This window comes from Vespula vulgaris, chromosome 8, assembly GCF_905475345.1.
Source record: "Vespula vulgaris chromosome 8, iyVesVulg1.1, whole genome shotgun sequence".
Classification (NCBI taxonomy): domain Eukaryota; kingdom Metazoa; phylum Arthropoda; class Insecta; order Hymenoptera; family Vespidae; genus Vespula; species Vespula vulgaris.
Window position 1 is genome coordinate 8216239 of NC_066593.1, and position 14616 is coordinate 8230854.

Here is a 14616-nt window from a genome sequence, read left to right on the forward strand (position 1 = left end):
GGAAAATAAAATAAAAAGATACGTATCTACATCTATACTCTGCTTATACTCATCTCGCAATGATCGCTCACAATGATTATTGTAAATCATTAAAGCGTATTGTCGCGAGCTAAGTACACTAGTGTATTGTAATACTGACAGTAAAGAGATTACCATATTAATGTTAGATAAAAATTAATAATCCGACGACGGAATAATAAAGCTTTCTTAACTTTTATAATAATTATGTGCTTTTACACGGGACACGTACATATACACATACACATACATACGGACTAACAATTACGATTACCAATCATTAAACGTATTAAGTTATCATACAGTAGAACTCGGAACGCAACGAAACGGAATAAAAACAGAAACGGAAACGGAAAACGGAAACGGAAACGGAAACGAAACGTTTGAAATGAAATATATATTTTTTTCTTTTTCTCTATTTTCGTTTTTTTGTCTTTTTTTTTTTTTTTTTAACCGAGTTCCGCTGTAATCACAATCGTTAGGAGGAAAGTCTTTATCGTTTAGTTTTATTTTTTTATCTTTTTGTTTTTTCTTTTTTTTTAATTACATTTACTATTACTATTATTATTATTATTTTTATTTTTATTATTTTTATTATTATTATTATTATTATTACTATTATTATTACGGTGTTATTATTTATCGTTATTGTTGTTGTTCTTGTTATTGTTGTTGTTGTTGTTATCATTATTGCTTCGTGGATATATCTTTTTATGGATCGAGCAGAGGGCGTTACGGGTGGTGGCGCGACGCGAAAGAAAGTCACGTGATAATATGAATATCATATAATAGAAAAAAAACAAATTAAGAAGAGAGTTATAAATGAGGAAAAATATTGATAAATATGAAATTATATATATATATATATATATATGTATCTGTATATACGTATATATATGTATATGTGTACATATATGTGTATATATATATATGTATATATGTATATATATACACATGTATATGTATATACGTATATATATATATATATGTGTATATACGTATGTATATATATATATATATATAAAAGAAAAAAGCTTATTTGCTAACCATTTACGCATTAATCTCGTATCGTAAAATTGTATCGTTGCTTCTGGAAAGGCATTGAAAAAATATGCCCGAAACACATGGCCTAGATTATCATCATCATCATTGTAATCATCATAATCATCGTTATCATCATTATCATTATTGTAATCATCATCACTGTTATCATTACTTATCATATACATATAATATATCCATTTATATTTCTTAAAGGTAATTGTAATTGTTTAAAGAAAGAAAATAAAAAAGAAAAATAAAAAATAAAAAAAGAAGAACAGAAAGTTGGCGAGCGAATATATCTATATCATAATATATAAATTAAAAAGAGAAAAACTAATCAACGGGCTAATCGAATAAATAAATAAGAAAAGTGAACAGTATCGTTAGTGTGTGAACGTATCATTGAGATACGCACATATATATATATATATATATATATATATATATATATAATATTTTATATATATATATACATACACGCGAACACACATATACACACACGCATACATGCAAACACACACATACAGAAAAAGAAAAATAGCTTAAAAGACGAAAATCGTGGAGATTGTTTCTCTAAATCGCTTTTATTACGAGAAATGCTTTCACACGCTCGTTTTGAGATGGAAGACTTTTTTCTCTCATCGTTTTCGCTCTTCCTTCTTGTTTTATTTTTCTTTATAATTTTCTATGTTCTTTTCCTTTCTTCTTTTCTTGTTTTCTTTTTTCTCTCTTTTTTTTTCTTCATGGTTGTTACAAAGTACGCCAGGACGAATAAAAATAAAAGCATCGATAATAGTTGGCGAGAGAGATTAGGTCACTCGGCGAATCTCTTACGATTTACATACATATACAGTCTATCGAGAGCTTACTTATTCAAGCTTTATACATTGACGAACAAAGACAGAACACACACAAGAATCCGGTGGATCTCGCGGACGAATTTTCACGAGGTGGTATACATATACATACATTTGAAAAGAAAGTGTATGTGAGAGAGAGAGAGAGAGAGAGAGAGAGAGAAAGAGAGAGAGGAGAGAAAAGAGATAAAGAGAGGAGACGAGAGAGAAACAGGGAGAGCACGAATTAGTACGAATTTTTTCGATATGTGACGAAGATTACAATTGTTCTTCGATCGTCAAGTACGATACAATCGGAGGGCTGCATTGCTCTCCTTTCTCGAGAATTAAAAATGAAAAGAGCCGGAAACAAAGGGGGAGAGAGAGAGAGAGAAAGAGAGAGAGAGAGAGAGAGAGAGAGAGAGAGAGAGAGAGAGAGAGAGAGAGAGACAGAGTATGCGAAAATTTGTCGTATGATTAAAAAATAAGAATAAAAAGAAATCGTAATAGAGAAAAAGACAGAAGTTTACATTCTCATTTTCATTTTCATTTTCATTTTCTCTCTCTCTCTCTCTCTCTTTCTCTCTCTCTCTCCCCCTCTCTCTCTTTTTCTCTTTATAACTATCATCGAATCGTTCGAAAAAGCTCGCGTCAAATTTAAATACATATTTTGATATTGATATTCTCAAAGAGTTTAAATTTCTTTCTCTGAAACGAGCATATCTACATATAGAGTGGAATATTTATAGGACGGGGAATAAAGTTAAACCCAATAAATACAAGCACATTGCTTCTCGACTTGATAAAATCTAGGGGTACGGCCAACCGCCCCCCTTACCCCCTTCTTCTCTTCTCATCCCTTCTCTTGAACTTGTGCATGATGGTCAAAGAGTTAAAAAGTTTCTAATTTTTCTTTTAGAAATATTCGTTTAAAAAATTTTTAGAAGCGTTCCGAATGATTCGACAATACAATCACTTTGTTCATAATTCTCATATAAAGATTTCATGAGAGAGAAAAAAAAAGAGAGAGAGAGAGAGAGAGACAGAGAAATAATGAAATTGAATAAAATAATAATAATAATAATAATAATAATAATATAATATAATATAATAATAATTAATAATAATAATTAATAATTAATAATAATAATAATAATAATAATAATAATAATAATAATAATAATAATAAAAGTATTAGAGATGAAATAGGAGATTGGGAAATAGAGACTGCGTGGAAAGGAAATAATAAAAATAGGGGTTAAATTAAACGAGAACTTCGAGACTCTCGCGCGAACGTGCCTTCTGTTGTCCGCACTTGCCGTTCGATTGGACGATCATCGCGACCGATTGGCAGGTACTCTCGTTTCCGATTGGTCTCATCGGTGGCATCGCGAGTCTTAGCTTGTACCAAAACTTACGGCGATCGCCCGATGATAGGAAACTTGTCGAAGAGAATGAAAAGGAGGAGGAGGAAAGTGGATTTAAGGATTTATCGACTGTGTTTGATTCGTCCCATCGAAGGATCTTTAAACGATCGAAGAGGACGTAGTCGCTGTCGGTTCGATCACCGCGTCTAGATGATGGTTTCCCCATCGTCGTTGTACTCGGTAAATCCTTCAGCATCACTGCGATTGTAGTTGTCGATAGGCCAGCAAGCTGTTTCAGTATTGGCAGTACGCTTGCCTCCGTCCAAACGTCACTTAACGATGCTGGACTCAGCACAACGATTACACGCCTAGCCGTACTTGCATGCGGTCCAATTTCCAGATTCCCTGAGGAAACAGATAAACATCTATCAGATAATCGTTGGATAAGTCTCATTAAATTTATTTAGGTAAATCTTAGAGCGAAATATCGAAATGCGAGAGAAATAATTTAACGATTGATTAATACGATTCTTTTCGACGAAATTTCAGCACGAGTTTGAGACTCGACGTAAAATAGAGGTCAAATTTTAGATCCAATAAAAATTGATATCGGATATGACACGACGAAGATTTTTACGAGTCTGACGTGTTAAAAATTATCGTCGTGTCTGCCACGACAAAATCATATCTAATCAACTTGGCTAATACATGACAATGTTACAAGCGATGTTTCCAATCAAGTGGAATAGTTTATTAAAGCAGCTTACAAATTTCATCCGTTGAACTAAAAAGAAAAGTTCCCAAGAAGAAGAAAAATTCATTCTTAAATTACAAGGGTAAACTCTTTTTCTCTAGAGAGGATATTTTGGCCAATTACGTTTCGACGGCAATTTACCGTCCTGCTCCGATAAATTCGTAGGACCTGATAATTAACGTTTTGTAAAATAAAACAGAAACGAAACGAAACGAAGAGAAAAAAGAAAAGAAAAGAAGAATAAAAAGTGGTTGTGATCAAAAGAACGTTCAACGGTGGTATATAGAAGAAAGAAGAATACTATACCACCGACGTTAATAATATTTTGTAGACGTTTAGAATTTTCACGATCGGCCCCGACCGGTTAAACGCGCATATCTATTTTAAATGCAAATTTCTTTGCGTTTTTAAGGTATACGATAAATAGACAACGAGAACGAGAACGAGACACAGAGAGAGAGAGAGAGAGAGAGAGAGAGAGAGAGAGAGAGAGAGAGAGAGAGAGAGAGAGAGAGAGATAAGCGCTTATAATTCTTCGTACGAGAGAAACATTTCGTTATTTTGTAGCCGGCATAGTCTCATTGAGTTAACAAATCGAAATCGAATCTCTCCAAGTTCCATTAAATCTCCATCGTATTAAATTAGTGTTTAGATGGTAAAAGCAATTAATTTGCGACGCGTATCTCTATGTATGTATTTCGATCTCTACAATCAAAATTAACGTGTAATTATCATTATCGCAATATGTTCGCTACTAACAATTGTTTTGTAAGAAAGAGATAAAAAAGAAAAAGAAAAAGAAAAAGAGAAAGAAATAGAAATGTTCAAAAAGTGATGTAACCTCGTTAGACGAGCTCGAAAATCAGGAGTATGTCAAATTAATTTTATCGTTAATTACCGATGTCGATTCATCGCGTTAGACGATAGACGTTTGGAGAACACGACGTACATATGTCCATCGTCTCTTCGATCGTTAATTAACATTGGCGATCCGATTAGAAGCAAATAATAATTAAAAGTTCCGACACTTTGAAAGGCCATTATTACTGTAATTAGTGGTTCTCGTCCGATCTCTCTCTCTCTCTCTCTCCCTCCTCTCCGTTGAGGTAAGATGCTTTAGCTTGTAAAATAATAGACATAGACAGAGACATAGAGAAAGTGACAGAGAGAGAGAGAGAGAGAGAGAGAGAGAGAGAGAGAGAGAGAGAGAGAGAGAGAGAGAGAGAGAGAGAGAGAGAGAGAGAGAGAGAGAAAGAGAAAAAGAGAGAGAGAGAGTGTGTGTGCAACAAAGACATAGAGAAGTTGATACGCGTCATCACAAAAGGGAACTTGAAGCCACAGGGGAGTCTAATTTGAGTACGCCATTGCTTGAGCTTTCGAGAGACAAACGAGACACTCGACGACCGAGAAAGCGGAAAACTTTCTAATTCGATTTAACAAGTTTTCCTACAACAAGTGAGCCAGAAAGAGAGAGGACGAGAGAGAGAGAGAGAGAGAGAGAAAGAGATAGATAGATAGATAGATACATTGATAGACAGAGATAGATGAATAGTGAGAAAGAAGAAAACAAGTGATTTTCGTAATCGTAATTTTCGAGAAGGAATCATCTTTATTACTTTCGGTAGCTCGTTATCATTTATTTCTTCTTTTCGTGCTGTATCTCTATCAATGTTATATAAAACACGTTGTTGGAGAACACAGAGTATCGTTATTGTTTGGCATAGTCTCATTTATGGCATTTCGATGCGACGTTTCCAATGTTTCTATCATGAGATGAGATGAGAAAGAGAGAGACAGATAGAGATAGATAGCAGATAGAGAGAGAGAGAGACAGAGAGAGAGAGAGAGAGAGAGAGAGAGAGAGAGAGAGAGAGAGAGAGAGAGAGAGAGAGAGAAATAAAAACAGATAGCAGGTAGAAAGAGAGAGAGAGAAAAAGAAAGAGAGAGAAAGAGAGGGAGAGAGAGAAACTAACGATCGAAGGAATTTCTTCGTGTACGGCTCGTTACGCTTGTACTTTGCTTATAAAATGAAATTCTTAGCCGTTGGTTACCTAGTGCATGTACGTGTATATACATATATATATATACCAGTATATATATCAGTATATATAGATGTATATAAAGGGTATCAGATCGCATTAATATTATTAACGGCTCTCTTGTGTTTAATTTGTAAATATCTAATATACTTGGTGTTATATACCAAAAAAAAAATATATATATACACACGTGTATATGAAATCGAATATTTATTACAAAATATAATAGTTCAAGGCTAATTAACAAACAATTAATAATATATTATATATACGCATTTTCATATATTATAATGTACCAAAAAATGGATATCCATAGCGTATATATATATTTATATTCATTTTGTATGTATATACGTATACATATATATAAAATAAATGTTAAATTCTATTAATACTATTTTATATGTATTTCTCAGATTTCATAAACGCACGTATACACATGCACGCAGTACGATAGTTTTTAATAGATGTAGTTGTATATATTTGTCTTAAGTACGTATATAAGTACGTACAAGTAAATCTATTTTTTTAATACGTGATTTAACAGAAGAGAAAGGAGAAGAGAGATAGAGACATACAGACAGATAGATAGAGACAAAGAAAAAGAGAAAGAGAGATATAGATAACCTCCACAAATATATAAATAAAACAAAATAACAATCGTCTGTGTTGACTTTGGTTGTCGACTTCCAGGAAATTCGTCTTTTAACGAGTGCGTAAATAAAATACAAAGGAATGTTCGTGTAAGCGAATGAGCAAGAAAGGTGACTTTCTATCAGTTTAATGTTAGATATTCTACGAGAAACAACTCACGATATGTTCGCGAAACGTATAAGGAATAATTTTCACGTAAAATTTTGCGTGATAATTACGTATGATTTTGAAGAAACGTTTTGATTGAATGTATAATGAAATCTAATTTAATCGTAGATTTATTTCTTGTAGAAAATCAGTACAAACAGTATTTCAATTTCGAATAGAAAGGAAGATGTGTAAGAAGAAGAAGAAAAATTGAAGAAAATCATCATCATACATCATTAAAGCTCAGTAATCGATATTATATAAAGTTCTTCGTAACGTGCAATTACACGTTTTCTTTCTTCGATCATTGAAGATTCTTTTTCCATTTAGAAAAAGATCACCATACGCAGCTGTATACTTCCACGTGTTATCGATATTATTCCTTATGGTGTTCACATATTTTCTACGACGTAAGCACTATCCTACTACAATGGCCGATGGATGTTCCACGTATGTATTAGAAACTTGTAACATTTAGTATTATTAATAATTAATAGTAATAAGAATGAAAAATAATAAATAATACGTTGCGATTATTTTAATATATGAAATATTGCGTTGTATCGTTTGATCGTTTCAAAATAAGATTTTATTGCGATGAAGTTATGTTCACAGAAGTATACTAATTGGATAGATATCTGTATATGTTACAAAAGAATAGATATGACGTTATAGTTAAAACTAAATGCAATTTAGTAATATTTTAAAGAATGATAATTTATTAAATTAATTAAATGTTCGAACGTATCTTTAATTGTATATTATTTAATTAAAATTTTTAATATATATATGTATATACACATAGGAATATAGTATATACAATATATATAGTATTTTATATATAAGATATATAAATATTATATATGTATATATATATTTTTTTTATAAATCTTAGGCTTATGTCAACACAACATTATTGTGGATCGATCTATAACTAAATGACCCTTACGCAATAAATAGTGTTAATGCATCCTTATCACGAGTCATTAATCTTTTTTATTTATTATTTAATTATCATCATCATTATCATCATTACCATCATCATTTTCAAACTTTTCGAAAGATTTGTAGCCCATTTAGGTTTAATTTATATAAGCTAATCATTTTTAGATCAGAATTTTCAGTAATAATTATACTAATTTTCCTTCCTCTTTGAATATTTTGTACGTTTTTATCAATACGTTTATCCAGCTGTGTTTTAATAATATCTTATCGCGTCTTCTTATGTTCAAAGGTTTGCTTCTGATTTATTAAAAAATATATATTGCTTTTGATGATTGTTTAATTTTAATTGATGATTAATTATGTCTTGATAATATCGTTTCAGGTATTTTATGTTCACAGGTTTTATTAAGTTATTCTAAGATATTTCATATTACTGTGTACGAAATTTGTTCGTGAATGATTAAAACATTTGTCTTGCGTATGATTTTGAAAAGACGTTGAAATAGAGATTTAAATCGTTAATATTAAATATTGTTATAAATTAATTACTTTTTTAATCTTATCTATACATACAAATCAAATAATTATGTAACAATCTAACACACAAACACATATATAGACATATATATATATACACGCAGAATTATTTATTTATTTATTAAAAAAATAAATTATTTTCAAACATTCTTTCATACTTTTTTACATTAACATTTTTTATAGCAAAAATATAATAAAATTTGTTTATTATATTTTTATCACGTTACTTTAGCAATAAACAAATATTCACGATAATAGAAATAGAAATTAAGTCGTAAACGTATTGAAAGAAAAAAAAGCAAAACAAGGAAAAATAGAAAATGAATGAACGAAGAGAAAAAGAGAGAGTAAGTTCGGAATTTGTGTTATGGTAGAAGAGAATTATAAACGAATTACTTACAGTTCTGACTGAGACAGGAGAGTTCCAAGGTGGTGCATTTATATCGATGCCTCGACTCAAGAGTTGGTACGATGATACCAATGGCCAAGCTGGAGTCCTTCTCGTGGTAACACACAACCGCGTCGCATTCCTTTCCGTCTGTAAATGTACATGAGAGACGAGTGAGTAACTTATACATGCATGTACTATCACATGTTTACATCTGAACGTGCTTATATGTATGTATGTGTAAGTACCTTCTACGTGTCAGAATATATATATATATTTTTGTGTATATGTGCGTATATACGTTATATTTTGCAATCAGAATAACGTATGTCATCGTACACGCCTAATAAAACTTTGCTGGCAAATAAATCTTCCGTAATTTTTTTCATTTTTATTTTTTTGTGTTTTCTTTTTCTGTTTCTTTTTTTTTTTCTTTTCTTTGCACGTCCCTGACACGTGGTACGTACTACGTTTTTTTTTAGCATTCTTTTTCTTTCCTTTTTTTTTTTTTTTTTTTAGGCAAGTCAGTCACTAGCCTTTGACTAGCTATGAATAAATGTACGTACGATGTAACATGATAATGTTATTACATCAGTATTTTCTTTTTACTGATTTTTATATTCTATTATAATTTATTATACATACATACATACATACATACGCACATACATACATACATACATATATATATATGTAACATGTTATTATTTTTCTTTTAAAATTAATACACAGGACTCTGTTCTCATTTGTTATTATTATTATTAAAAACTTTTCATCGACGTTAGCTCTAAATAATAAAATCACACTTTATTATTTACGAACAACGTTTTATCAAATATACTTTTATTATACTATTTATTTTATCCAATTTACGTGCGAAATTGGAAAGTAATAAAATAAAATAAAACAAAACAAAGCGAAAGAAAATAAGAAAAGAAATAAGACAACAAAGAAACTACACCTTTATAGTTCGGAAAAAAATTACGACAGCGATTTCGATCGGAGTTAAAGTGCTACTTCCGTTGTTCTCTCTTTCTTTCTTTTCTCATTTTTATTTCTACTATTTATCTTTTTTCTTTTTTTCGTTTCTTTTATACGGCTCGTTTCTTTCGCTACGACATGCCATAAAAATGAGCGTAGTTCTCGAGGGATGAATAATGACGCGTTGGAAGCTCGTGAGTCGAATCTTCTCTCAAGGAAACGTGCGAACACGAAATAGTATCCTATCTAAGGATCCCTATGATACTTCGGATCATAAATAACGATCTAATTTCTTTTTTCCTTTTTTCTTCTTTCTTTTTATTATATTGTTTCGAAAGAAAAACAAATAAATAAATAAATAAATCTAACAAAAAACCGATCGATCGATTCAAGTACTTGATTTTTATCATCAGCAACAAAGTTTATGATATCCTGTTTACTTATTCAAATGCGTTGATGAGAGACAAATGGATAAAGTAATATCGAAACATTATCGATCTATCGAGCTTTTACAAATTATGATCATAATCTGATAATTTCTTGAGTAATTAAGTTCCCCAAATGATAAGATAAATAAAAGATGAAAATAAAAACAAGAAAAAAGTATTTTCGTACGTAGGTTGTTTATTAGTTATACGAACAAATTTAATCAATCAATCGAATCGCAAAAACGTAGATACTTAAAGTTTCAAGAGTCTCTCTCAATCTCCATTTGATTGAAAAGTTGGATAGTAAAAAGTTCACCTCTATAAAAATGCCATTTGGCGATACAAGTGTTTTAAGTTTTTACTTTCATAGATCCTTTTTAATTTTATTTCTGTTATAAAGTATGCCACAAATTATAAATCATTTTTATAATTCAATTTTCGAGAGATCACCACAACCGTTCGATACTTATTGTTCAGGAAAAAATATTGTTTTTTTCATAGAAGTACGAGATGAATTCATTTTCTTATAGATTGAAAAATAATGATAATTATATTACAATATTCATTTATTTTTTAATTATTAAACGCACGAGCAATTCTTTAGGAAGTTAAAAGTTATATTTTAAACAATAAAATATTATAAAACGGAACAAATACAATGAAAGAAAATATTTAATATTTTAAATCATCGTCTCTATCATTGTCATTTTTTTTATTATTTCTTCTCGACTTGTCCAACAATTTCGATTACTCTTCGTTTCTAAACGTCATTTTCGTATCATTCTGAATATTTCTTTTAAGTCAACTGAGTTTTTTCGTTTTAATGTTTCCTGAGGTTTAATCTTTATTGGATTCAAATTTTAATTCAAATTTGTCCATTCTTTCTTTTTTTATTTTGTCTATCAAAAATTCGACGTCTATCGATATAATTTTTGCACTTATACATTTTTACACAACTATAGAAATAATTTCACGAGAAAACCGACACTTCTTGAAAATTGTTCTTTTTCCATTTAACTCCTCAATTATTCAGTTTGCAATTTGAAAATAATCGATAGTTCGTGACAAATGTATAGTATATACGAGATTACTATCGTCTCTTCTTTTGCATGTATTTAATAATAAAAAAAAAAAAAACGAAAACAAAAAAGAAAGAGGATAACGTTAGAAAAAACTTTCGAATAAAACATATATACATACATACGTACATGACAAACATACATATATACGTACGTATATATATATATACACTATATATATACACTATATATACATAGATATGTGTAATATAATTGATATACACACACATATTGTATAATATAGCTGATGCTCAGCACGAATGACGATCGTGAGAATCGGGTTTTGCAAATCGACGAGTATGAATAAACGAAAAAGGTGTAAGCGAGGAGTTTCCAAGTAACGTCGAGAAAATTGGCGCTTAATTGTCGCGATAGCTACAATTCAAGACGGCATCTTCGCCATCGCCATGTAGAGGGAGGGAGGTGTGGAAAGAGAAAGAGAGAGAGAGAGAGAGAGAGAGAGAGAGAGAGAGAGAGAGAGAGAGAGAGGGGAAAAGAAAGTCGCTGAAACTTTAATGACGGATGTCACGACGACCGCCGTTCTGAGAATTGTCGTAATCGTCCCGCCATTTTCCCGCCAATCCTTTGTGACTGAGAAATAAAGGGGTAGAGAACGAGAGAGAGAGAGAGAGAGAAAGATTCTATATTATAACATTCACTTATGTACAACACAATGACAATGATAAAAGGGAGAAAATATGATATTAAAATGATATGTTGGTCTTTGGAATAGCGTTTTCACAATGAGAGTTTATAGTGACTTATGTATGTATTATATATGTACAATGTATGTATGATGTATGTATATATGTATGATATATGTATGATATATATATATGTATATATGTACGTATATATATATATATGTATGTATAAATATATGCATGTATAAATGTATGTATGCATATATAAATGTAAGTATGTATGTGTGTATGTATGTATATATATACGTATAAATGTACGTATGTAAAATTTAAAGGATTATGTACATATTACGTACGATTTATATAATTAAAATGAATAGAGCGACGAAGGGAGAAAATCTAATATGGAAATGAAATGCTGGTCTTTGGAGTAGCGTTTTCACAATGACAGCTTATGGTTGACTTATGTATGTAAATCTTTACCATGTAAAGAACTATGTATACGTACGATTTATATAATTAATATGAAATGACCAATCCGGAGGAAGAGAAAATGTGAAATGACAATGAAATACTAATATTCGTAATAGTTCTTATAACACGACAGTTTATTATATTATTGCACGTTAAATCGTATGATATATAATTACGAAGAAATACAAATAACGAATATTTCTTTACGATATACAGGGTGTCTCGTTCGTAGATATCCGAACAAATATTTCGCAAGTATTTTTAGTTACAAAAAAGTTTCTTATTAAGAAAAGATGCACGTGAATATTTCATTTTTCTTTTTCTATTCGCGTGACCTTTTCGAGTTATGAGTCAATATAATTTTTTTAAATGGGTATCTATAATTTTTCTCTTATTTTCATAAAATATTGCTTGGTCATTTACAATCAAAATTATTAAAAAATTGCTAATAGGCATATATATATATATATATATATATATATATATAAACATTTTTTTATGTTGATATTAATTAAAAGTGAAAAGTACTTTTCAAAATCAAATAGATCTCAAATGTTTTTATATTCCAAAATTAGATAGAGAAACGTAGTAAAGCCGTACTTTAAGACATTTTTTAACTTTATGAAAAGTTCCACATAAACGAATTAATAAAAGGAAAGAAGAAAATTACGAGAAAAAAAAGGAAAATAGAGGAAGAAGGAAAATAAAGCCAGAGAGAAAGAAAGAGAGAGAGAGAGAGAGAGAGAGAGAGAGAGAGAGAGAGAGAGAGAGAGAGATCGACGCAGAGAAATACAGAAAAGCCTAAGAAGATGCCAAAAAAGTTAAAAAGTTTGTCGTAAGCTGTAAAACGAGATCCGGTTGCCTTTCCTCTCCCCTTCTTCTCTCTTTTTCTTTCTACAGTGACTTTAATCTCACAGCTGACCCAAAGTAGCTCGGCACGAAGAAAAGTGGAAGGAAGTATGGTTAGTTTGTGTCGTAGTGGTATCACAACCCAACTACTAGTAGTAGTAGTATTAGTATTAGTATTAGTAGTAGTAGTAGTAGTGCAGTAGTAATAGTAGTAGTAGTAGTAGTAGTAGTAGTAGTAGTAGTAGTAGTAGAAGAAGAAGTAGGAGAAGGACAAAGAAGGGAGAGTAAAAGAGTGTAAGAGGGGTTGGGTAAGGAAAAGAGAGGGTATACGACAGGATTGTCGGTTCTTTCGTGCACGGTAATTAAGAAGCGCAATTAAGGGTCTCGTAATAAAAAGTGCCGCTGATAATTACCGTTCTCCTCGAGTCGGGCGAATTTGTCGCGGCATAGAACCACCAGAGGTAACCAACAACGGGCATAGAAGGCTACAGCAGAGAATAGTAATACCAGGACCAGAACGGCAAGTAGAAACGGTTTTCTCCAGGAATCGTTTTGAAGATCCAACGTGAATTGTGGCTCTGTAAAATATACAAATTTTATTATTATATTAATGTTCTCTTTTAAATTTATATATTTCGATAATGTATTATATTATTGTTTAATATTAATTAAATCGTATGGATCATATATATATATATATATATATATATATATATATATATATATATATATTCTAACTTTTTAATATTTCATTTCTTTATAATGATAATGATTTTAACAGGTATTAATCTATCATAGGTTTTAATACATTTTCTAAGTTTAATTTATTTGTTAATATATATATATATATATATATATATTTTTTTTTTTCTATAGGTTTAATCTGTTAATCGATGATATTGATTTTACGATCAATTTGTGAATATGTTGGGATATTTTTAAATTTATTTTAATTATAAATCAAATATATTACCAGCGTGTAAGATTAGAGTTAATAGGATTAGTGTAGAAGCGTATTAGTTTATGTGTATGTGTGTGATAATCAAATGTATACACGTGGATATTACGTGTCTATGTGTGCGATCGTGCGTAAATAGTTTTAGAGATGGAACTTTTAATCTAAGATTAGTTTGACATTTTTTAGTATTACGATTTCCGCTGAAGTGTTCGAATGCGATTATCGGCCATTCCTGTATGTTTCATTAAATATTTTTCATTTTATTAAATTTTTTCAAATATTATGGAAGACAGGCGCGCACATGTGTGTGTGTGTGTACGTGTGTGCTTAGTATAAAATATATGACTGAACCGTAAAAATAATGTAAATTCGAATAATTAACTTATTTATTTTTGTACCATAAAAAGAACTCTATTTTTCCCGATTAATTAAACTTACCCTAATCAAACTGTTACTAACGTATTATTAACCTAC

The 14616-nt window shown here is 30.4% G+C and overlaps 1 protein-coding gene across 5 annotated transcripts in view; it reads right to left on the reverse strand.

Annotated features, from left to right (window-relative positions):
• Positions 1-27: 27 nt before the first annotated feature.
• The window catches only part of LOC127065666 (interleukin-1 receptor accessory protein-like 1-B), a 195186-nt gene continuing 180597 nt past the window's right edge, over positions 28-14616 (reverse strand). For all 5 annotated transcript variants that reach the window (XM_050998368.1, XM_050998366.1, XM_050998370.1 and 2 more), the window contains 3 exons: positions 13598-13762; positions 8742-8879; positions 28-3670 (listed from right to left, as the gene is read on the reverse strand). In XM_050998368.1, coding sequence (XP_050854325.1) covers positions 3162-3670; positions 8742-8879; positions 13598-13762 — 812 coding nt within the window. In that variant the 3' untranslated portion in view covers positions 28-3161. The remainder of the gene's footprint in view (positions 3671-8741; positions 8880-13597; positions 13763-14616) is intronic.